Source organism: Brachyistius frenatus, unplaced genomic scaffold (genome assembly GCF_029030835.1).
Source record: "Brachyistius frenatus isolate BFR_SWC_R1_liver_20210118 unplaced genomic scaffold, ASM2903083v1 Contig_150, whole genome shotgun sequence".
Taxonomy (NCBI): Eukaryota; Metazoa; Chordata; class Actinopteri; family Embiotocidae; genus Brachyistius; species Brachyistius frenatus.
The window spans coordinates 75,001-100,852 of record NW_027210749.1 but is presented as its reverse complement, the minus strand read 5'-3'; the positions used below and the strand labels follow the sequence as shown (position 1 = coordinate 100,852).

At 43.6% G+C, this 25,852-nt stretch overlaps 1 protein-coding gene across 9 annotated transcripts in view; it reads left to right on the top strand.

Moving 5' to 3' along the window:
• crtc3 (CREB regulated transcription coactivator 3) overlaps positions 1-15,984 on the top strand; it is a 30,220-nt gene extending 14,236 nt beyond the window's left edge. Inside the window, exons 5-15 of one of the 9 annotated variants that reach the window (XM_069715977.1) lie at positions 759-821; positions 3,171-3,274; positions 6,580-6,630; positions 6,749-6,834; positions 8,716-8,765; positions 9,814-10,052; positions 11,292-11,527; positions 11,755-12,012; positions 12,920-13,000; positions 13,802-14,027; positions 14,638-15,984. In XM_069715977.1, coding sequence (XP_069572078.1) covers positions 759-821; positions 3,171-3,274; positions 6,580-6,630; positions 6,749-6,834; positions 8,716-8,765; positions 9,814-10,052; positions 11,292-11,527; positions 11,755-12,012; positions 12,920-13,000; positions 13,802-14,027; positions 14,638-14,843 — 1,600 coding nt within the window. In that variant the 3' untranslated portion in view covers positions 14,844-15,984. The remainder of the gene's footprint in view (positions 1-758; positions 822-3,170; positions 3,275-6,579; positions 6,631-6,748; positions 6,835-8,715; positions 8,766-9,813; positions 10,053-11,291; positions 11,528-11,754; positions 12,013-12,919; positions 13,001-13,801; positions 14,028-14,637) is intronic. The other 8 variants (XM_069715972.1, XM_069715968.1, XM_069715971.1 and 5 more) reach the window with 8 other exon arrangements.
• The last annotated feature ends 9,868 nt before the right edge of the window (positions 15,985-25,852 follow it).

Genomic DNA, 25,852 nt, shown 5'->3' with positions numbered 1-25,852 from the left:
GCCTCAAGCTGCGATACCACCGAGCACCACTAGAGGTCGGCTCCAAAAAGCCTCCGGCTCCATAGACTCCCATTCAACTTCTCTCATCAAATCCAGCTCGTCCAAATATGGTCACTTCCTGCTACGAACTAGCAAAGATGGCGCCGGACAAAATTCTGAACCCGAGGCTTCGATTATCACTCAGGTTATATTCTGGTAAACAAACACGCCAACAACACGGACAGTTTGAAGAAGCCAGTTTTCAGTAAAACTTTGTTGTATTTTTATTTTTTTGCCTCTGTTACTCTCAGGATGAGTCAGGACCCCCTTTTCTTTTTTTTTTCTTAGCTGAACGCTTCAGTAAAGATCCACTTAGCCCCCCCCCCCTCCCCGGCCCATCTCAGCCCTCCGACAATGACTCTTCACATCGACTTGTTTTCGTTGTTCCTCGGAGGACTGCGGTCGTCGTTCCCATTAGCGCTCGTCATCTTTGTTTTCACTTCCTCCGATCTTCACTTCTGCTTTTCCTTTTGCTCCCGTCTTTCCATTTAAAAAAAAAAAAAATTTCCTCCTTCAAGAGTAAAAAGCAGCATGGAGTGTTTTCCAGGGTCTTTCTTCTTTTCTTTTTTTTTTTATATCCAATACAAATGTGATTTTTCTTCTTCTTCTCTTGAAGCAGGATTCAGGGGGTCTCTGCTTTCACCCACTCAACAAACAAAAATAATGTGTCCGTCATGCTTTTTTTTTTTTTCTCTCTCTCTCTGTCTCTCTCTTTGAAGGGAACAGCAGCCATGGACTGAGGAAAAACGGCCTGGGTTTAGATTATTATCACAACTCAACAGGTGACCCTTGACCTCCACCCCCCACCACCACCACCACCATCTCCTCTCTTTACCTCTTTTATGCCTCTCGCTCACAGACGCCAACAGTTTCTGTCCTCTTGTCTCTCTCGGCTGCGTAACATCCTTTTTTCTTTTTTTTTTTTCTATTCCTTGTGAATCTCCGGCTGATTTCTTAACATCTCAATAATCCTTTTTTTTCTTTCCTTTAAAGCGCTGCTATAGGAAAGGCTGCAAAAAAACAAAACAAAAAGTCACGAACCCTTCTGGTTTCATTTTTCTCTTTGTTGTTCTGCGCTCATCTTTTTAATGTGCTGTTTTCTGGATCGATAGTTGTTTCTCGTACTAACCGGCTTCAGGACTCCCGGCTCCTTCGCACTCTAACATCAAAGCTTCCCTTTTTGTTGTTTTTCACGTTTTCTCACTTTTCTTTACATCCTTTTTGTTTAAAAAAAAAAAAGTTTTTACTTGTATTGTTTGTGAAAATGTTTTCCTTTGATTCCTCAAAAGTTTTCAGTAGAAATTTCATTAACGTTCACGGCAAAAGAACATAATTTTTTGCTTTGTTCTGAAAAAAATATCAGAAATATCAATACGCCCGAAATTGAACGGTGATTTAAAAAAAAAAAAAAAAATTGTAAATGGAAATGTGCTTTTTGGCTGTCTTGATTAAAACCTGAATCCAGTCAGGCCTCAAGAGTCAGCTGGGGTTTCCTTTAGAATTGTGTGAAACCAACAACAACAACAACAACAACAGGACTTCTCTGAGATGTCCAACTGTAAAAAAACTGATGCTCATAAAATCAATTTACTGTTATATGAACACAAACTGCCGGACTATCATTTAAAACCTTTTTTTTTAAATCCTGATATGACAGTAAAAAAAGAGGAAAAACATACTTTGAGAAATATCAAATTTTTCCACAAAAGCAATTTTGTCATTTAACAAAACAAAATGATGATTTAAGGAAATATTTTATTTAAAAAGTGGACGACTACAAATTTAACCATTTACTGCTTTTAATACAGAACATTTCTAATGTTAAATATCCTGCCATTAAAAAAAACAAAAAAAGTGATAAATTAGATTAATTACACCGTAATACAGAAAATATACAACAAAATGTTGTTATTAAAATTAAAAAATGCATGATTTTTAATATAAAGCTGGTCACTCTGGTTTGCTGCAGTTAAAGGAACTTGATGTGAAATCTCCTTCAAATAACCAAATCGTTTATTAACAAAACAAAAAAAGTGCCTTAAAGGTCTTTAGAATCGGAGTTTTTGTTCAGGCGTTTTTTTTCTTTTCTTTTTTCTTCCCCAGAATAATCGCGTCTACAATAACTGACAGAATAAAACCAAAGCCGGCAGCTTTAAAAGCATCAGCTCGGATCAAAAGATGTGATTACAACACTTTTTCTACCGCGAACTGGAAGGAGAGCGGGAGTGACTCATGAAAGAGTCTTAATGGAGTAAATAAAAGCTCTCAGCTGAGGTGATATAGGTGTGTGTGTGTGTGTGTGTGTGTGTGTGTGTGTGTGTGTGTGTGTGTGTGTGTGTGTGTGTGTGTGTGTGTGTGTGTGTGTGTGTGTGTGTGTGTGTGTGTGTGTGTGTGCGCGCGTGTGTGTGCGTGTGTGTGTGTGTGTGCGTGCCTCCCCCTTTAGCCCGCCACCAAATATGGTTACTTCCTGCTCCAAACTAGCAAAGACGGCGCCGGTGCCAAATTTACAAAAACTCGAGGCTTCGCGACGGCCGTTCACAAAACCAAACAGGGGCGACGTCGCCGCTGGTTGCTGCTCGTGTGATTTTATAAGATGGTTGCAAAGACCAGGAAGTGCTTTAAAAATCAATGCAGAAGCCGACAGGCAACCGATGTAAATATTTTAAGAAAATATGTTCAAATGGGTGTACCTGTCTCGGTATAATTAACAGATAATAAGTGTTCCTCTAAAGCGCTTTAAGGTGATTTGTTTTTGAGCCCAAATGTTGTTTACATCACTTAGTGTGTGTGTGTGTGTGTGTGTGTGTGTGTGTGTGTGTGTGTGCGTGTGCGTGTGTGTGTGCGTGTGTGTGTGTGCGTGCGTGTGTGTGTGTGTGTGTGTGTGTTGCTGCTCTGCCTCCAAACAGGCTGCATTCATCTGCAGGCTTCACATTGACCACACACACACACACACACACACACACACACACACACACACACACACACACACACACACACACACACACACACACACACACCGAGTGACTCACTGACCTTTAATGGCCCCTGAGAAGCCCTCTGCCTCTGTCCAAGGTGCTGGAACACTTCGTATAACTCTTCTTCCTCCTCCTCTTCCTCCTCCTCCCACACAGAACCAACTCGGACTCGGCTCTCCATACGAGCGCGATGAACCCGAACCCTCAGGACCCGTTCGGCATGAACCAGCAGATGGGCCGAGGTCCCCCCCAACGCAATGGTGAGAGGAACACACACACACACACACACACACACACACACACACACACACACACACACACACACACACACACACACACACACACACACACACACACTCAAAGGGAGTCTTCATTTTATGTTTCTGCTTCACTGTGTTTTAATATCGTCGTAGAACGAACTGCTTTACTCCGACACGTCCTCCTCAGTTCACCTCCACGTTTATCTGAGCTCGTCTCAGATGACACCGTCGCCGCTCGGCTCCAACCGCCCCGTCGTCTCAGTCTCCAAATCGAGATCTATATTCAAACCGGCCTCGTTAGCCGTGCGCTCATCTTCCGTCATCAGACTTCCACCTCGGCGGCTCAGAGAGGCCTGAAGGAAGCGGGAGACGGAATCCAGATAGAAAAAGTTTAAAGTCTCTTTTTTATTTTACTTTTCAGAATGATGCTTTATGAGACTTTGTGTTCAGACTGCCAGCGTACATCAGATTTTTGTCAAATCCAGTCATTTAACGACAGGATATTATATAATATTATTATGTATATACATATAATAATACGTAACTCAAAAATGGGAGTCTGTTAAGTTTTTAACGGCTTTGAATACATTTTTTTTTTTTATGCGGTCAAATCCAATTTTTTTGTTATATTCATTACTGTATGATAATAAAAGGTGAGCAGAATCTACGCTGCCGCTAGCAGAGCTATCGGAGAGTGGAGATTTTTATTTCAATAAGAAAAAACAACGTCCGCGTCGGAAAGCCGCGTCAACGGCGTAGCTACGTGTACGTCGTTACCACAGCAACCCACGCAGACAGCTTGCTGATGTCGAGACGAATCTCATCTGTTCACTTGCAAATAACAACAACAACAAAAAGCCTCAGATACGTGCTTACAAGTGTGATATGACACGGTCCGATAAGTTCACGCGCGTGATGTGGAAAATTTGAAAAAGAAAAACATTATTTTTCAAATTAGAGTATTATCTTATCTTAAGAAACGTCTTCAGGCTTATTATGAACTTATTTTTTAAATTTTCATAAAAATGTTTAACTCAACTGCTTAAAAAAAACCTTTTTCATTATTATTACCATTATTATTATCATTATTATTATCATTATTGTTATCATAGTCTATTAAAGTACCAGAGCTGCTGCCTCAGACGATCCGAATCTTTTTTATGATTATAGAAAACGCTTTTAATATTCCGATTTGGGCTCTGACTACACTGGATTATAATCTTTATGCCTCTTTTAATTGTTATTTCGCTACTTCTTTTAATGAATATAACTTCTATAGTATAAACTTAAAATAGTAGATGTCTGCTCAGCGCCTCAATTAAAAAAAGAAGAGCATCTCAACCAGGAAAGGTTGTCGCTGATGTCCTCGGCATGTTTCATCTCCGGAGCCGAGCCGAGAGGATCCATGAGCAGATGTAAAAACCCGGCGGGCGACGAGTGGACGAATCGGACACGTCGAGACATCGAGCGCAGAGCCGAAACCGGGACGTCCTCTCGGACCCACGCGGGCCGCTCCCATTACGTTTATGGTGTTTGTGTTTCTGCTCCTTCGGGTCATTCATTAACAGAGAACACCGTCCATCCGGCCGGCCGCTTCCACAAATCACCAGTCAGTTCCTCCGCCGGTGTAAAACCTTCTCTTTATGCCGCTTTTAAAACTCCAGCGTCCGCTCTGCTCAGTTCCCAAGTGTTTACAGAGTGTTGTTAAAACAAGAGGTGACGCAGCTCGGTGGGAAACGTCAACCTGCCTGTTTGTGGGCGTACAGCCATGATGTGTCGCTCTTAAGCCAATCCACCAATAGAAACTCCCGTCTCCGGCCTTTGTCCCGCCCACCACATCTAACTCAACTCAAAACAAGGTTTTTGTAGGTTTTTTTATTCATTCGCAGCCAAAAAGTCTAGTTTCATGATCAACATTCTCAATTCTTTGACCAAAATGAACAAAACCGTTCAGAGCGAACTTGTTTATATGATTTTATTCTCACTTCAGATGCATTTTTACTTACAAACCTGATTCTTAATGCGACAAATTTGCTGTCAAAACTTCTTTTTTTTCTTTTTCATCTTGCATCATAAAGACACAAAAATACCTCCGTATCATCTAATCGGTCTCCAAATACCTTTCGGCTCCGTTGTTGTGCCGAGTCAGCGTATTATAGTTCAACCGTAAGGAGGTCATTACGTTTCCCTGAAGACGAGCGGAGCTCCCTGTCAAGTGTATACAGTCCCGTATATAGTCCACCGGCACATACCAGCACAGCACATACCTCCCCCACCCCGGGGGGCCTCGTTGACACCTCTCAAGGTTTCTGCGAGGTGTTAACCCCCCTTCACCCCGGCCGATTAAAGAAGCATCTAACCAGGAATTACAGCTATGAGTCCACAGCCCGGGTGGAAAACAGTTTCGGCCTCACTCTCGTATATATTCCCATCAGTCAGCTGAGATCTAACACTGATGATATTTTGTTTTTTTTAAATCCCGTACGGAGTGCTACCGAGCGGCGCGATGCCGGGGATGCCAGCCAGACATTTTCCATCCCAGTTGTCTTTGTTTCCGTCCTAGTTGCGAGCTACAGTGACCAGACACCTTTTTTTTTTTTTTGTAAGGAGAAAGGAGCGGTGTGTGTGGGAGGGGGAAGGAGGGAAATGCAGTGATTTTAAAAAAAATATTTTTTTGCCAGACCGTTGTATCGCCTCATTGTCCCATCTGTTGAACCAACAAGGAGAGGAAGGACAAAACAAAACAAAACGCTGAACGGGCTCCCAGAGGGAAAACCGGGGATCAAAGTCTTAAAGAGTGAAGCTCAGCTCCAGTTTTTAAAAGGTGACGTCGGAAAAAAACAAAACAAAAGGGATATTCTCCCTAATAAACAACAGGCGTGTTGCACAGGAAGCGCCCCCCGCCCCCGACAGAAGAGTTGGAGAAAAGTAAAAAAAAAAAAAAAAAAAAAAAAAGGCATGTGTATCTGGCATGGAGAAGAAAAAGCCTCTTTGTGGAGCACGAGAGAAACAATTGCGCTCTCTCTTTTATTTTATTTTTTTGTCCTCACCCGTCAGCTCTTCTGCCTTCGGCCTCGTCTGCGTGATTAATAACTCGGCTGCAGCGTTCGTGAAAGCGCGCCGCTAATTGCAGAGTCGCTCCACAGAAGAGCGACGCCACGATTATCAGAGCAGCTGCTTAATATTCCCGCTAATGTCCTGTCTCTCTTTGGGTTTTTTTCATATCTTTTCTTTATTTCCTTTTATCACCCCCCCACCCCCACCACCTCCCCCTTCTCTTGTTTGTTTGTCTGTTTGTCGTGGAGGCTGGCGTGCAGCGAGCTTAAACGAGGCGGAGGTGGACGGCGGCGGAGACGGTGAGTCCCGTTTTTTGTTTTTTTTTCCGAAACATAAATGACCGTTTAAGATTGTGTTTTGTTTACATCTAAAATTCAACCCCCCCCCCCCCACCTCCCTCTTCCCCCCACCTTGCAGTCTTCTCCTTCCCCGCGCTGCCCAACGAGGAGAATCTAATAGGCGTCAGCAAGCCGCTTCCCAAGCAGCTGTGGGAGGCCAAGAAGGTGAGGCATCTTACATCCAGCATCCGGGCGTCCCGCTGCTCTCGGTGTCAGATCAGGTGATCGCGACGCCTTTCGGAGTTCCCGCCGCGACACGGCGGAGAGACTACAGGTCGAAAAACCGGTCTTTCCCGCACGGCCGTAAACAAAACGATGTTTCTGGAATCGGGAATGTCGCCGGCCGCAAAAAACTCGGGAAGCGCAAAGGAGGAAGAACATGATCAGAATAAATGTAGGAAGTTCACGCTAGTCTCTCCGTTCAAACCTCGCCAGGTATCAGAAGTGTTGGTTTTTTTATTTTATTTTTTAAACCGTGTCAGTGCAGCAGAGGTCTAAGCTCCGCCCACAGTGAGAAACGCAGAGATCAGAGGACCAAATACAATAAATGAACAGAGGCTCTCACAACGGGAGCTGGAAACAAAACGTCTGCTCAGAAATTAGGTTTAAACAACATAAATACAATATTTTTTAGGCTGGAACTGCAACAAAAGGGGGCGGAGCTATAAAGTGGAGTCTGTCACTGAGTGAGGAAGAGAGAGAACAGAAGTTAAGTAAATAAACGTCGTTTTGTTTTCTTGCGATGGATGTGAGCGGCGTCATCAACTGAAAACATAAAGAAATGCATATAGGAAAACAAACAAAAACAAATTATTGTTGACAAAAGAAGCTTATTCAGCGGATTTTGGGTGGAGCTCAGCCATGTGAGTAAATGTTACAAGGAGCTCTCGGACACTTTTCGCTTCATCAAAGTAGCTCTCAGCTCTCATGAGGCGCCCCGGACAAAGAAGAAGCTGTCTTTCATAATTACACCCAGCGGGGGAGCGAAAGAAGGGACATTGATCTTTTGTTTTTTTTTGTACTCGACTATCGAGAGTCTTTTCGATCTGTAACTTCGGACAGATATCGAGTTGTTCAGGTCCCGTCAGGAAGCGTGTCGTTACCCACTTTGTTGTAAAACTTTCAGTGGATTTACGGATAGACGTTAAATACAGTTTCTCGCTGTCAGCGTGGTAGTAAGACGTTAGTGTTTCTCCACGACCTTCGTTCGGTCCCGGCGGGCTCAGCGTGGCTCTTTGATGTATCGGCAGATATCGAAGTATCGTATCGGGGGAAGAAGAAGTTCCCCAAATAACAGATGGTGCATGCAGGTACCAGCAGCTGCTGCCATCGTGTCCTCTTCTTTCTTTTTGCAGCAGCAGCAGCAGTCTGGTTATTTTTGTCCTGTTTTGCCCCCCACCCCCATCCCTGTCCCCACCAACCTAATTCCATCAGACATTTTTAGGCTGGATTAATAAAAAAACAACAACAACAATATATTGTGACATGAAATCAGACGGCAGAATTTAGGGCCGCGCGATTAATCGTAATGAAAAAACACGATATTGATTTATTCCCCCCCCCCCCCCCCCCCCCCCCCCCCCCCCCCCCCCCCCCCCCCCCCCCCCCCCCCCCCCCCCCCCCCCCCCCCCCCCCCCCCCCCCCCCCCCCCCCCCCCCCCCCCCCCCCCCCCCCCCCCCCCCCCCCCCCCCCCCCCCCTTGTGAAGTCTCGTTACTAAATGAGAGCGACTCGTTTTCATCAGCTGCTGCATCAAAACAAGCGCTCCCACTTTGTCCCACTCAACAAATGAAACAAAATTAATAAATGGTACGCCGTGTGGTGCAGAGCAGCAGGAAGTGAAACAAACCCAGTGACTGGTTTCAATAGAGAAGACAAGGGACGTTCTTTGTTTTTGTTTTTTTATGGGTTAATGAGGGAAATGAATATTTACATTAACAAAAAACTAATTGTAAGCCAGAAAATGTTAAATTCTCTGCAGCTGTATCAGGATTATTATTACTTGCTCGTGGTTTCTGGCTGTGAATAAATGTTTTTGTCCTTTTCAGGTTCAGTCTCTGGCGTCAAGGCCCAAATCATGTGAAGTGCCTGGAATCAAGTACGTCTTTAAGTCGAGTCGGCATGTTTGTAATGAAACATTTCTCATGTCGTTGTGTTTGAATCATCGTTAATGTGACGACACACAGAACCTCTTTGGAAAGATGATGAATCTGCTGCAACATTTCGCTGAGACGTTTCTTCCTGCAACAAAACCTCCGATGTCATGTGATTTAGGAAAGAACACAGACATCTCCTTCTCCTTCTCCTTCTCCTTCTCCTTCTCCTTGTCCTTGTCCTTGTCCTCCTCCTTCTTCTTCTTCTTCTTCTTCTTCTTCTTCTTCTTCTTCTTCTTCTTCTTCTTCTTCTTCTTCTTCTTCTTCTTCTTCTTCTTCTTCTTCTTCTTCCTTGTCTTCTTCTTTTTTGTTCTCTTCTTCGTCTTCTTCTCCTCCTCCTCCTCCTTCTTTTTCTTCTTCTCCTCCTCTTTCTCCTTCTTTGTCTTGTTCTTCTCCTCCTCCTTCTTCTTCTTTGTCTTCTTCTTCGTCTTCTTCTTCTCCTCGTCCTCCTCCTTCTTCTTTTTCTTCTCCTCCTACTCCTCCTCCTCCTCCTTCTTCTTTGTCTTCTTCTTCGTCTCCTTCGTCTTCTTCTCCTTCTTCTCCTCCTCCTCCTTCTTCTTTTTCTTCTTCTCCTCCTCCTTCTTCTTCTTTTTCTTCTTCTCCTCCTCCTCCTTCTTTTTCTTCTCCTCCTCCTCCTCCTTCTTTGTCTTCTTCTTCGTCTCCTTCTTCTTTTTGTTGTTCTTCTCCTCCTCCTTCTTCTCCTTCTTCTCCTCCTCCTCCTCCGGTGTCACATTGTGACATTGAAAAGAACACAGACATCTCCATGTTTTACCAGCATCATAAGAGCATCATGTTGCCATGTTGCCGGTTGCCGGTTGCCATGTTGCCATGTTGCCGGTTGCCGGTCCAGATCGGTTGTGATTTACGATGATTTACGTCTCGTGTGTTCGTCGTGGAGACAAACGGGATTTAAGATTCGGGGAACGTCCGGCGTCTCGTTTTAAGGTGGCGATGACTAAAGCTGCTGAGTCGACTGTTTTCACCTCCCTGCAGCATCTTCCCGTCCCCGGAGCAGAACGCCGGTCTGTCCCACTACCAGGGCTCCCTGAGCACCGGCGGCTCGCTGCCCGACCTCAGCAACCTGCAGTTCCCCTCGCCGCTCTCCACGCCGCTGGACCCCGACGACGGCGGCGGCTACGCCAACCTCAGCGGCGGCAGCAGCACCGGCAACCTGCCGGCCGCCATGATGCACCTCGGCATCGGCAACTCGCAGGGTGGGTTGGAGTTCAGAGGTCAGAGTTCAAAGTGTTCTGTTACTCGATCTACACACCCTCCAAGTTTTTGTTTACTTTTCTTCTTCTTCTTTGTTTTCCTCCTCCTTCTTCTTCTTCTCCTTCTCCTCCTCCTTCTACTTCTTCGCCTCCTTTTCCACCTTTTTCTACTTCTTCTCCTCCTCCTTCGCCACTGTTGCTCGGCAACACGGCGTGATAATTGTTGTGAAGTTTTATGATGTGACATGAGAGATGCCACAAGATGTTCTCACTGACAGAAATATTTCTGTCAGTGAGTCTTTGTAGGTTGTTTTTTTTTAATCATCTGAAAAGTCGCTTTCAGTGTTTTTGTGCTGGTAAGTCGGGAATATACAAGTTTTCCTTTTTTTTTTTATCCGGTTGAAATTCACGTTCATATTTCAGCTGTTTCTAAATCCAGAGTGTGTTTCATTCAAAGAGAGCCAATAAAAACAAAAGGAACAGTTTCAATTTCTTTTAATTACATTTCAAATGAATTCACTTGAAGCCTTATTAGGATCCCCATTAAATGCCAATACAAACTCAACACTTAAGCCTTAAAGCGGTTTTATACAAGCGGCAACAGATACTACGTCCCGCCCACCGATAGCTGTAACCTGACTGCACCACAGGCCTGTCAATCAAACAGACACGCCCCCAAAAACAGGTGTTCTTGAATCTTCTTTTCTAATGAATGAGGGATTATTTTCAGATGGACCTCCAGAAAACTAAGAAGAAGGAGTGACTTTAGCTAACAACACCGAGATAACTGATGGACACATTTTATTCACTTTGGATTTGATGAGAGAAGTTGAATGGGAGTCTATGGAGCCGGAGGCTTTTTGGAGCCGACCTCTAGTGGCACTCGCTGGTATTGCAGCTGAAGACACTTCTGGATCGGAACCATTTTTCACATTTCCTGCGGTCTGAAAACGCCTTTCTTCTCTATTATCGATAACTCGTCGAAGGATCTCTGTGATGTGACTCCGCCCACTGCTGCTCCTTCTTCAGTGTTTTCCTCTTTGTGCTCCAGCTTGGCGCCAGAGGAACTTTGACTCTCTTTTTTTGTGGAGGGGGGGGAGAGGGGGGCTCTCTACAATCAGCTCCTCTCTGTCCTCTAATCGCCATCTTTCTCTCCACACACAATAAAGTCCAGTGTTTTGGTTCTGCAAGAGCATGCTGGGAAAAAAAAAAAATCCACTTCATCTTCAACTTTTTCCCAACCGTCTCGTTGTCCTTCAGGTCTGTCGTCCTCCCTGAGCAACCCGTCCATCCAGGCGTCCCTCAACAACTGCCAGCTGCAGTCGTCGCTCAGCAACCCCGCCATCAACTCCTCGCTGCGCCTGTCCAGCAACTCGCCGCGGCGACGGCCGGCTCCCATCAGCCCCCTCACCCTGTCCCCCGGCGCCGAGCAGCACCGGGGCCTGGCCAAGCAGATGTCCCCCACCATGTCCCCCTCGCTGTCCCCCATCACGCAGGTACTTTCCGAGGCTTCGTCTACTTTACAATAAAACTTCATTACATGAGTTCGGTTTTTTTTTGTGTGCCTTTTATTTCAGTTTTTATATAAATAAATAACGTAAACATAAAGTATGGGGGGGGTGGGGGGTCCCACTGCGGAAGTGATTGTTTTTCATTGTTTTGACGGAGACGGCGTTTTGAGTAACGACAGAACAGATCAAACTTCACAAAGAGTCGTATTCAGTCCGCAGTGACTCCTGCTGGCTTCCTGTGCTCCGTGCAGGGAGTCGCTCTGGACACCAGCAACATGCCGAGGGAGCCGCCGCCGCCCTACCCGCTCTACCAGCAGTCCCAGCATGCAGCGGTGGAGCAGGGCCGACAACGCCAGCAGCAGCAACAGCAACAACAACAACAGCAACAACAACAACAACAACAGCAACAACAACAACAACAACCGGTCTCTCCGCTGCAGAACCTCCAGCTGGACTTCAACACGAGCCAAGTAAGAGCGACTCTGGTGTGAAGGTGCGGACGGAAACGCAATCGTTTTGTTTTTTTTCTTGCAGAACACAAAGTTTGTATGCAAATTAGTTTGAATCTATTTATGTTGAGAAAATACTGTTGTTGTTGTTTTTGCCTAAATAAGATAAAAAAAAATATCAGAAAATAATCTGGGAATCGACTAACCAGTTAATAATTTGACCCCCCGTGACCCTACAGGCTGTAATAGGATTTGTTTATCTATTCGGGTAGTTACATTATATCGTGGTTACAAATCGGTTATAAAATTCGCTCTGTAATTACCGTAAGTACGACCAGAAGAGTCCGTGTGAACGGCGCCCTCTGGTGGTTGCACACGACGTCAGAACTCTAAAATTGTCTGAGTCCACGTTGCCTAGCAACAGTGTTTTTCCAAGCATACGACTTCCCAAGTTCCATTTCGACCAAAACTGTCACAAAGACGCGCTGCCCTCTAGTGGACCGATGAGTGTATTACACACTTTAAAGCTGTGACGAGATACAAAAATAAAAAAAAGTGTTGGAGTATTATTCACGTTTATCGAAAGATAATTGGAAAAACCCACCCCTGTATCATCCTGATGAGTCGACCACTCCCTGTCAGCTCTGCACAATTCACACAGCATGTCAGGAACCAAAAAACAGCATCATGAATAATAATCAAAGAAAGATTTCAGTTTCTGTTTTTTTTTGTCAATCTACATAAAATTCTAAACATTCGTTTTCACTTAAGAAAAAAAACTGAAAAAAGTTATTTATCGTAGATTAATGGGGGGAGGGGATTCAAATTTCATCCTTTTAAACTTACTTTAAACTCGTTAAATAAAACGCAGACGATGGGTTTTCTGTCAACGTTTGATATTTTGAGCGTCTTCCGTTTCCCCCGACAGCACAACAACATGGCGGCGCTCTTCAGCGACTTCATGGAGCCGCAGTTCTCCAACCGGCAGAGCAAGACGCTCCCCTACCAGGTAAAACACGCCGATATCACGTCTTGTGTCTCAACTCTTCTTATAGTTTTGGTCCCAGAATTAAGAATTTTGATTCGGAAACTCGACTTTTTTTGGCTGCGAATCGAAACCCTTCGCCCTCGAGTCAAAAACCAATCCACCAATAGAAACTCCCGTCTCCGGCGGATGCCCCGCCCACTACGTTCAACTCGACCCGTAGGTTTTTGACTTGCGGCCAAAAAGCCGAGTTTCAAAAGCAAAATTCTTAATTCTGTCACTAAAACTACAAAAAAATGTGTTTGCAACTCAAATCATTTCATTCTCCGTTTATATATATTTTACTTACAAACTTTTGCGCCGAAATTTGCGATTAAAACTTTGTGTCTAAGACACAGAAATACCTTCATGTGTGTATTCGGTCAGAAGTGATTCATAATGAGACATCTCGGTTTAAAAAGTGTCACTGAAGCTTTTTCCTCATCAGCAACAGAAGAAGAAAAAAAAAAGCTTTAAAAACGGCGAAAACATGTTGTGTTAACGGGGAAAACTACGGCTGCAAAACATGTCGGCTCTAAAGCGGCAGGATCTTCCCAGTTTTCAGTTCGTCCGGGTGAGCCGTGTTTTCATCGTGCCGTCGGTGTTATATGAAAACACTGTTAAAAACCCAACAAACAGCCTGGATCGCATCAAACCGGCTGCCGGCGCCGAACAGGCTCCTCATTCATCCTCGCTGCTCTTCTTCCTTCCGACTTGCCAATTTTTTTTTTTGTACTCCTTTTTTTTTTTTCCCTCCTTCTCCTCTCGCCACCATCTGCCGGCCAGTTGGATCAGTTCAGCCTGTTGGAGAACGCCATGAGCTCGGCGGCGGGCGGCTCCTGCTTCGACCCGTCCTCCTCCTCCTCCTCCCCGTCCTCCTCGCTCTACTACTCCCAGGCCGCTCTGTCGGGGCTGGCCGGCGGCCACGGCGTTCTGCAGGACCCGATGCACATGAGGGCCAACATGCTGTACTCCAACTGCAGCGGAGGGCTGCCCAACATCATCCTCACTGGTGAGCTGCTGCTGCTGCTGCTGCTGCTGCTGTTTTTTTGGTGTTGTTTTTTTTAAGTACTCATAAAAAACAGAAAAAAAAAATCTAATAAACAACGCTCGGATCGATTTGAAGAAACGAGGCATAAATAGTTTGTTGTGCCCCTTTGAAGCTGCGTCGCTTTATTTTTAGCCACCAGGGGGCAACGACACACCACAGACCGGATATTAAAAGTGTTCGTAGCTTCCGGGTCTGAAAAGCAAAGCGCCGGAGCTGCAATACCACCGATGGCCACTAGAGGTCGGCTCCATAGGGCCTCAAAAAGTGGTATGTTTTTGGGGGCGTGTCTGTTTGATTGACAGGCCTGTGGTGCAGTCAGGTTTTTCTAGTATAAGTGGGCGGGGCCAGTAAGCTCATCTTACAGCGTTAGTGATTCTTTTCTGAGACTGAAACCCAGATATGAGCGTCAGGAAGACGACGATCAAAACTAATCACGAGGTGTTTGATTTTAGTCTGACCGGTGATGAAACTTCGGTTGTCGTGCCGACCGAAAAAGGCCCAAAAAAAATAACGTTCACCGCCTGTCGTCTGCTTGTCTCCGCCCCCTTTTTTTGTGTGTTTTCCCCCCCAGACGACTCCCACCCGAGCCTGTCCAAGGACATCAGCAGCGCCCTCTCCACGGTGCCCGAGTGCTTCGACTCGGAGGGCGGCTTCCCGCTGGAGGACGAGCTGCGCATCGAGCCGCTCAGCCTGGACGGACTGAGCATGCTCAGTGACCCCGACATGGTGCTGCCCGACCCGTCGGTCGAGGACAGTTTCCGCAACGACAGACTCTGAACGTAAACACACACAAAAAAAAAGAAGGAGGGCGTCAACACGTTTAACAAAACACACACACACACACACACACACACACACACACACACACACACACACACACACACACACACACACACACTTGGATTTGCAGTGTATCGTGTACAAAATACTGAATATGCATGCAAGACAATCTGTCGGGCCGCCCTGCATGTCGTCCGCCGCCGCTAACGAGTCGTGAAATGTGAAAAAAAGAAGCCGAGTCAGCACGCACGCAGTTTTTACACACGGAGACTCAAGAAACACTGTTTACACCTGCAAAGTTACTTCCTCCTCCCCCCTCCTCCCCCCGCATGCTTCAGCTCATCTTTTCTCATATTATCTAAAAAAAACAAAAACTGTTTTTTTTAAACGATGCAGTTTTTTTTTTAAACCTCCAACCCCCCCAAAAAATAAACACAAACACAGAGGACGCCTCCTCCCGCTTCATTCCCTCATCACCAGTCCCCCCCTTCCCCCCTCTCCCTCTCCCTCTCCCTCTCCCTCCCCGAAGCCATGGCAACCTCATCACCATGGCTACACACCATAGCAACCGCATCACGATGCTGAGAAAGAAATGCCAACACACGCTTTCTCTTCCAGCTCCGGTGGTGGAAAAAAAACAAAAACAAACAAACATCTGTCAGTAAAAAAACAAACAAACATCTGTCAGTAAAAAAAACAACAACAAAAACAGCTGAAATGAAGCTTCTTTTTCAAATGTGTGTCTGTGCATAGTGTCAGATAATTTTTTTCAAAATGTCTGAGCAGATTTATAAATATATACAGTATATCAATATATATATATGTATATATATATACATATATTTATATATATATATATATAAAAGCCTCAAATTCACTCTGATTAGAATGTATTTTCAAACTAGAGACAAAAAAAGGGCAAATTGTTTACAAAAGATGAGATTTTTAATAAGTAAATACTACTAAAGATTATAGATTTATGGATTTCTAATTGAGAAACACAATTCTGAGATGTGTCGCTATATATGTATATTTTTTTTGTTCTTCGAGAGTTTTGGATGGATATTGTTTTTGTTTTTTAATTTTTCCTTCAGGCAGAACTCGGACAGCTCTGGGACAAACAAACAAACAAACAAACGTCAACATCCTATTTTAAAAGAAAGAAAGAAAAAAAAGAACTTTACATGATTTTTTTTTCCCCATAAAAATACTTCAGTGTACATTCATGACGTGTTTTCTTTTTCTTTTTTTTCTTTCTAAGTTTCTGTTTTTTTGTACTTCGTAAAAAGCGCTTGTACTGTACTCGGTTGTGTATTGAGGGCATGAGCTGCATCTGTTCTGGCTTCCTGTCCTTTTTATGTTACAGCAATACACACACACACACACACACACACACACACACACACACACACACACTCTCTCGGTGTAGTGAATCCCTCGGAGAGCAGGCTGCTGGTCACGTGGACATCGGACATCGCGTAATGTTGCACTTAAACCGCTTTTTTTGCACTAAATTGGTTCACTTTGTGTCGACTTAACGTTTTTCCATCATCATCATCATTATTATTATTATTATTATTATTGACCTAATGACCGAAAGAAGTTGAATGAAGCCATTGCTACATGATTCGCCATGTACACACACACACACACACACACACACACACACACACACACACACACACACACACACACACACACACACACACACACACACACACACACACAGAGCAGGTGTCTAAAATAATTCGGATTATGATAAAAACGTTGTTTTCTGGCCCTTCATCACTTGTTTTGTAAACAGCTCATTTACAGGTGATTACGTAACACTGGGACACGGAGGGCATAGACTGCCCCCTAGTGTCTGTTTTCTTTTTCTTTTTTTAAGTCGAGGTTGTTGTTTTTTGTTTCTTTTTATATTTGCTCTTATACCTATGCAACTTTTTCCAAGAGAAAGTGCAGCTTGTTGAACAGGTGCAGCTTTGTACATTTATGCAGTGTGGGATCAACACATTTTTTTTTTTTTTTTTTTTATTATTAGAAGTCACTATTACACGTGTCCGGTGTCCACCTGACTTGAGTTTTTTTTTCTTTTTTAAAGGAACAGCGCGCCGTTTTATCGTCGCCGTTCGGTCGCCTGCACTGATTATGAAACGAGACGTCGTCGTGAGGTTGTTTATAAGAGATTATGTTCGGCTACAGTTACCTGCTCTCTGTTTTTATTTATCCCTGCCGTCTCCACGCCTGCCTTCTGCTGCCTTATACTCTCTCGTACTCTCATATTCCAGCAGTAACCCGCCTCAGCTAACAGTCCCCCCCCCCCATCACCCCCCCGACCCCACTTTTTAGCTTCAGCTGTGGTACTAACTGCTTCTTTTTTTTCTGTCACTTAGTCTCACTGTTTAATTTTTGGGTTTTTTGGTCTTTACTTACCTTTTTTTTTTTTCGTTGCATTTTAAAATGTACAGTTCTGTTATTTAAAAAAAATATTTTTTTTTTTGTCCACTAGTGTTACTTTTGCTTTTCTTTTTCTTTTTTTATGTCATGAGTTTGTTTTTTCCCTCTCCCAAGATATTAAATTTTATCGGTTTGTAACGTATGTTATAGTGCTTATCTTTCTGATTTAATATAAACAATAAAACTCTATACTGTGTATGAAGTCTGAAGGTTCTGAGTGGCTTGTTGTGCTTGTTTCTGCCACTAGATGGCAGCAGAGTGGTGGAGTTTCAAGAGTTACACGTTTTTGGAAACGACATGAAAACACTTTCAGAGGTGACTTTGAGCCCGAGCATGATTTCTAACGAATGACTTCAACTCCATCACGTCTGCTGCGTTTTTTTTTTTTGTTTTTTTTTCTTCCGCTGCCAAGAACCTCATTAGTCTCAAATCAAGTTTCTCAAATTAGTTTCTCTTTCAAAATGCGGATAATTTACTTGTCGAGTTTATTTGCCAGGCTCCCAAATTGGAGTCAGCTGGTAGCAATTTGATGAAGGTAGTTTCAGCTGTTGGGTGGGGGGGGGGTGTACAGGCTGACCTCAGTGGAGGAATAACACCAAATAAAATGCTGATCAAGTATGTTTTATTTTTTGTTACGTTTTAGTCAATCCAGCAGCATTTTCCTTCGTTGAGATATTTAAATTCAAATTGCGACCGTGATGTTCACCACGTAACGCTGCTCAGGTTTTATTAGCTGTGACTTGACTTGGAGGACAAAAACCTCCATTAAAAAAAAAAAAGGCCAGAAAGAAGAATTACATAAACTGCAGTGTTTTTAAAAACAACAACAACAACAACAATATTTTAACCAGGAAGCCGTTTGGTTTCCGTGGCGACCCTGCAAGCACAACTGTCGTCCTCCGAACGCTGAAAGTCATAAACGTGACATTTGGTGCTCAGCGGGGAGGGAGTTACAGTCCCTGCACACACACACACACACACACACACACACACACACACACACACACACACACACACACACACACACACACACACACACACACACACACAGTGTGTATATATACATATATATACATAGGAGTGTGTGAGGAAAGTATAGTCTGGCAGATGGACGGTGTGGGCTCCTGCGGACCTCGTAATATAGCAATCTGGGAGTGGGTTTCCAAAACAACAACACACACACACACACACACACACACACACACACACACACACACACACACACACACACACTGATGGAGGTGAGCAGATAATCTCAGTTGGAGAGCTGGAGTCGGTCCACAGTGAGTCTGGGCAGGTCAGGAAGGCAGCCTGACATTTCTGAGGAGGAGGATGATGATGATGATGGTGTGTGTGTGTGTGTGTGTGTGTGTGTGTGTGTGTGTGTGTGTGTGTGCGTGCGTGCGTGCGTGCGTGCGTGCGTGTGTGTGTGTGTGTGTGTGTGTGTGTGTTTATCTTAAAGGACCATTCACATGTTTTTTTTCCAGAGCTGTCAGTCACATCTGCATCTGGAGTTATATGATTTCCTCATATTAGCAAGTTGTCTTGTTTTGTTGGTTTATTTGAAGTGAGTCCTCGTCATAAACCTTTGTCTGACTCCTCCTCTTCCTCCTCTTCCTCCTCTTCCTCCTTTCCTCCTCTTCCTCCTTCCTTCTTTTCCCTGAGTCGGCACGAAAGCGACTTCGGAAGCAGGAACGACGAAGGTGCGTCTTCAACTCCGGCTTCACGGTACGTTAAAACACAAAACCTGTGTGAGTTCCAAATTAAAACAAAACCAACAAAACAAAAAACGCTTAAAAACAATAAAAGAATAAATAAATGAATTCACAAGTAGGCAGTTCTGTATTTGACATTTCCAGCTTCTCTGCAGAACGTTTTGTGATTTATAACTTAAAACTTCACTTTTAAAAATATCTTGACTCCAAAGTACTTGCTGGAAATATCTTTCAATCTCTTTCTGTCTTATTATGGTCTAAAAAAATAAATAAAGCAAAGGTACAAGATCACAGGTCGAGTCTGTAAGAATCAGTCCGGTGGTTATGTTGATGCCGTACGTATGTCCTTCACACTCAGCAGCTCTTTCAGCATTCACACTGAATTCTTTTTTTTTTGTTGTTGCAGGAAATGCCTGCAGTTCAAATTTTTACCATATGAAATTCTTTCTGTATTTGTGCGTTCAATACTGTCTTCGTTAACCGCCTCCAGATAAAAGACTAAAACCACATCATTTCCTGAAATCTAAACATTTTGGTTCTCGTGTCCACGTTCGTTTCATCCTTACAGCTTTTTTTTTTGTTTTTTTGTTTCATCCTTCCTTTTTGTTTTTGTCCTTTGCTTGTGGTTAACTTGTCAACTCGCGTCCTTCTTCTTTTACTGTTGGCAGTAAGAAGCATCTTTGACTTTCAGTGTGTTTGTGTGTGTGTGTGTTTTTTCACCATATGTTTTGCTGATGTTTATGTGGCTCAGCGACTCCGACTTTCCTCGTGGCTGTTTGGCTGCTTAATTCCAGCCAGACCCCACAGATGGCAAAAAAAAAAAAAAAAAAAAGCAACAACTATAAACTGCGACTGAACGCGTCTCCAGTTTCAGATTTCTTCAGGTGTTTGTGATATCGATAAAAGGAGATTAAACGTTCGTTTTTTAGCAACGTTGGCGGGCAATGAAAGTCGAGGAGCGGCCCACACTCTTTCCGACGGACTAAAAGCTCATTCAGTGCAGAATAAAAGACTCACGACACACAAAGAATACAGTGAAGACATTTAACAGTCTGAAAATCTTCTGCTATTCTCACATTTTGGTTTCAGAGAGAAGAAAATCCACTAAAATTCCACTTCAGCTCAGCACATACGATCTGCAGAGGTAAAAAAAACAAAAACCATCAAAAACAAACCTTTTTTTGTGGAAGTTTTTTTGAAAGAGTTTAAAAATCTACTAAAAGGCAAAATCCACAAGTCATGAACAACCCCCTTCACTCCTCTGTAGGGGGCCCGGGGGGACGGAGGGGGGACGCAGCCTTTGTTTAAAATGACTGTTAACATTTCTCGTTGGAAAGTCAATCAAATGAGCACAAAGATTCTCAAACAAAAGACAGAGACAGCGAAAGAGAAAAGACACCAAGCAAATCACAAAGAGACGCTAAACAATCGTAGAGAAGGAAAAGGACCACAAAGAGAATCAAAACGACGATAAAGACGTGTGGAAATGACCACGGGGTCACGGAGAGACACAATAAACAACCACAAAGAGATGCAAAACAACCAAAGTAAGATGTCAAGTGACCACAAGGGACTCAAAACCACCACAAAGAAACACAAAACAATCAGTAAGAGACGCAAAATGACCACAAAGAGACCTAAAATAACCAAAATAAGATGTCAAGTGATCGCAAAGAGACTAAAATTACTACAAGAAAGAAAAACGACCCTCAAGGAGACAGAAAATGTACACAGAGCCTGGAAGAGACACAAAAACACTACAAAGAAACACAACAATCAGTAAGAGACGCAAAACAAACATTAAGAGACACAAAACAAACACTAAGACACTCAAAACAAACACTAAGAGACAAAACAAACACTAAGAGACAAAACAAACACTAAGACACTCAAAACAAACACTAAGAGACAAAACAAACACTAAGACACACAAAACAAACACTAAGAGACAAAACAAACACTAAGACACACAAAACAAACACTAAGAAACAAAACAAACACTAAGAGACAAAACAAACACTAAGACACACAAAACAAACACTAAGAGACACAAAACAAACACTAAGAAACAAAACAAACACTAAGAGACAAAACAAACACTAAGACACACAAAACAAACACTAAGACACACAAAACAAACACTAAGACACACAAAACAAACACTAAGAGACAAAACAAACACTAAGAGACAAAACAAACACTAAGACACACAAAACAAACACTAAGAGACAAAACAAACACTAAGAGACACAAAACAAACACTAAGAGACAAAACAAACACTAAGAGACACAAAACAAACACTAAGAGACACAAAACAAACACTAAGAGACACAAAACAAACACTAAGAGACACAAAAAAAACACTAAGAGACAAAACAAACACTAAGACACAAAACAAACACTAAGAGACAAAACAAACACTAAGAGACACAAAACGACTAAAAATAAGATGTCAAAGGACCACAGAGACAGAAAACCATAGGTGGCGCCAGAGCCACAGACCACCCTGCTTTAACGGCCTTCCTCGGGTATCTACGGCAACCGCCCTAGCAACCCCCAAAAAATGACTCTGGTTTATTTATATTTTTTAATTTGCCACGTGTGAATGCTAAAATTGATCAAAGTGACGGGACACATTTAAACAAAACAAACCAATTATCGTTTTTGTTACGATTCAAAGATTGAAATCAAATCAGTTCAGCTGTAAAACACGAAGAGAAACGATTAAAGTCTTTACGACCGGAAAACGTGAGCAGAGAAACATCAAATTTTCGGGTGGGGAACAGAAACTCTTGAACACGCCCGCTTACAGCCGAGTGTTCCTGAGCCCATGCGGTGATTTCCACTGCAGGATCACATCTGGTTTTATATCAGTGTCGCCTGAGGGCCCAGAAAAACATCAGATTCTGGGTCAAACTCTGGAAACGGTCAACAGAGACCCTTGAAATGAAATCGGTTCAGTCCTGCCACTAGTGCGGTAAAACACGAAGAGAAATTATCTAAAGAAATGTCGTTTTATTGGAACGAGGGATCAGCTGCCAGCCGGCTCCCTGAACTGCCTGACATCTGTATTTTTAGCTGTCGGACTCGGATGGTTTGCTCGGTCACACCTCCGGTGTTGTGTGTTGTGAGCGACTGAAATAGACTAATCCCGCACAGCAGGGGCCGGATCAGATCCGAACGGGGCTCAAATATAAAACCTGGTTCCTGGAAGAGGAGGAAGAGGAAGAGGAAGAGGAGGAGGAAGAGGAGGAGGAGCATCTGATCTGCAGCTCATTTCGGTTTCGGGTTTTTTTGTTGTTTACATGCTTTTTGTGTTATTCTCAGCCAACATGCACATTTCTGTAGTGTGTGTGTGTGTGTGGGGGGGGGGGACATCTGACAGCAATCAGCTCGGTCAGGACTCGACTGTGTTGTAACTTGTGTGTGTTTGTGATTTTCGTTCGAAGTTATTTGACCTGCAAACACGCGTACGCAAGTGGAGCTGATTCACTCCTGCAGCCGGCGGGCGTTTCTCGACGTTCCAGAAACTCCCGCGTCGTTTTGGCGTGAACGCAACTCGTATCCGGAGAGGAAGGCACCGAGAGGTTGTTGTTGTTTTTACCACCTCAGCGTTTCCGTTTCCTCTGAAACCAGCGACGCTGGAAACGAGTCGAACGGATTTCACCTCCTGCATTAAATTTGACTTCGAGGTTTGAACACCGTGTTTGATTACCAGAGTTTACATGTAGATTCGAGCTTTAGGATAAATAGTGTTTTCAGCACGCGTGTTTCATATCGGAGACGAGTCGAAGAACAGCAAGTTTGAATAAGTGTGAATTCTTCATCGAGTGACTGACGAGTGTGAAGTTTCATGGGCGGAGCGAACGGTTCGGAGGCTGCTCCTGCTGCGCGCAAAACGGTGTACAGCACCGAGAAGCTGTGGCCTTCGTGAGGAAGTACTCGAGTTTCGTTTTCGTTTTGTTAACTTGAGTTTAGCTGTTTTTTTGTTGTTGTTGTTGTTGTTTTTAAAGCAAAATTTGCTTTTTGTGAACACAAACTGTTTTTTTTTGCCGCCTCACGGCATTCAAACAGCTCCGTGAATCCAGCGGATGGTATTTATTGGAGGCTTTTTTTTTTTTTTTTAAGTGGCTTTTTGCGCGTGTTATTATTTTCTCCTATATGGGGAAGGCGGTTTGGTAAAATGACCGCGTTTGTAATGAGCAGTTGTCATGACGATGAGCTGAAGGACTGCAGCGTTCTGCAGAGCAGCGAAGCTCGTTGAGGGATTTCCAACCTGACTGAGTGTAGTTCCCTCATCATACCTTCCAGCCTGCAGTAAATCAAAGTGCCTCATCTCTTTGTTCCACCTCTTTTTATTTTTTTATTTCGTGAACTTTATGACCCCCCTCCCCCCCCTCCCTCCCCCCACCACCACCCACCCTCCCCATACATCAAAAACCCTTCAGAGCGCACTCGCTCGCCGCGTAATCCCACCGCAGCCATTAAGCGTGGTGCCCCATCCCCGACATGTCATAACACAAAATCCGTGGGAGACGACGGCAATGTGTGTTGCCTAGGTGACGGACGACACGAGATGAAAGCACATATATCTCCACTTTACTTGCAAAATACCACCCAAGATGCATGCTGGGACGCTACCATTCGGTTTCATACGCAGACGACCAGATAATCCTCACGCATTTATCTTTTATCTTTTTTTTTTGTTTTTTTGAGGGAGGCTGAGACCTTTCAATTAATCTCTCTCTATATTTGTTGCCTCAATTCACATTTTTGCTGATTCACATGATTTTTCCCGTCCGCATCGCACAGACCTGAATGTTGTCTCGTTACAAGAAGCAGTTTATTCTGATGAGTAAACGTGCAGAAGAGGAAAATTGCACGAAAGTTTGCACAAAGATAAACAAGCGAGTTTTAGCATCACAGGACACGTGACATAAATACTGGAGACGATCCGACGTGACATAATTCAGATAAAAAAAAAAAGCTCTCCGACACGCTTTCACCGTGTGGTTGCCGTGTCTAAAGTCCGCTGCTCACATGTTTATATAACTACTTCTGTGCTAACATTTACCTCTTTATGTCAAACGCGAGCAAATTATCAAAGACATAATGTGACAGTCACTTTGTGCTGCAGTGAGTCACGTAACAGCCGACACACGTTACGCTGATTTGTTGTGTTTATTTGGATTAGTTTGAAATTCTTTCTTAGTTTTTTTTTTGTTTTTCACTGTTTTGTGGCATAAAATGGGAGAAGCATGATTGTTCAAAATGTATTAGTTATATCTTGCTTCTCAGGGATAAAGTGCGACAGTATGAGTTTTATAAAAAAAAAAAAAAAAAGGCGATTAACGCCTCAAAAGCTTTGAATCAAGACCAGCAGTATGTCACCATTATGAATCTATTTCTATTTTATCTTTGGAAAGTAGTGTTTCTTCCTCGGAAAATTGAAGCTGGGTTTAATGTTGTCATATCTGAAAGTTACTTTAGTTCCACTAAAGAAATACATTCCTGAATATGTGACAAGTTTGTCATATTTTCCTTTTATTTATTTATTTTTTTGTAGAAAATTAAGAATCTCGGACCCTCAGCAACATTTATCTGGATTTTTTTAACAGGAGATAAGTTTGTGATCACGTCGCGTTCAAAATAAACTCTGCAGAGCTCGAACAGTGTTTAATTTGACAATAATTACATTATAAAACAGAATTGCGATGTTGAAAAGGAGAGAGAAGAGAAACGAACGTCGCTGCGTTTTCAACGTGAACAATTCTGTTACCACTTTGTGAAAATTCAGATTTTGAATCTTTTTTTTTTTTTTTTTTTTTTAATCCTCCAGGTCTTTGAATACTAGCCTGTCAGGTTTTTCAGATTTCACAAACACGTCAGGCAAGCAAAAAATAGCGCACATATATGTTCCCGGCTGCAGCTGCGTTGAAATGTATACGACGTTTCACCACCACCGGCAATCTGTCGTTACTGCCGGTGTGTGAAACCCAGTTCACCCATCAAGTTTCTCTCACTCATGCTGGCAGCCTGCCACGCTCTGTAAAAACCTAAAAGTGAGAGGGGCGGGGGGTGGGGGGGGTGGGGCACTCCACCCCCCCCCCCCACCCCACCCCACACACACACACACACACACCGTCCTCCTCCTCACTAATGTCTTTTGAGGAGCAGTAAAGTGGCTCTTCGCTGCTGAAGCCTTTTATTACAGAGCAAAACACTGTAGGCTGCTAAATGCACACACACACACACGCACACACACACACACACACACACACACACACACACACACACACACACACACACACACACACACACACACACACACACACACACACACACACACAAAAGCGAGAGCATGCATTGCGTGAATGTGATGATTTCAGTAAACACACGGAGCACTAAAACAGTGAAGTGTGTACGGTGGTGGTGGTGGTGGTGGTGGTGGTGGTGGGGGTGGGAGGGTTGGAGGGGGGGGTTTAAGGGAAGGGCGGAGGAAAATCTCTCCACAAGCCGGGACAAGCAGAGGAGACCTCAGAGCACTTAACTAATCATGATATAGTCACACAGGTCCCGAGGAGAGCCGCTCACTGCTGATGGAACATTTCTATAAAACTTATGACTCAGAAGGGAACTTAAAAAAATAAAAAACCTGCTGCTGTGGAGGTGATGACATTATGTTTTAGAGACTGACAACTAAGATGTTAGAAATATCCGCTGTTTGTTAAACTGCTTGGAGCATTTTTTTTATCTTCAAATATCTTCATCACAGAAAGGAGAGAAAAAACGATTAACTTTAGAAAAGATGATTTTAAATGTCCCAGACCCAG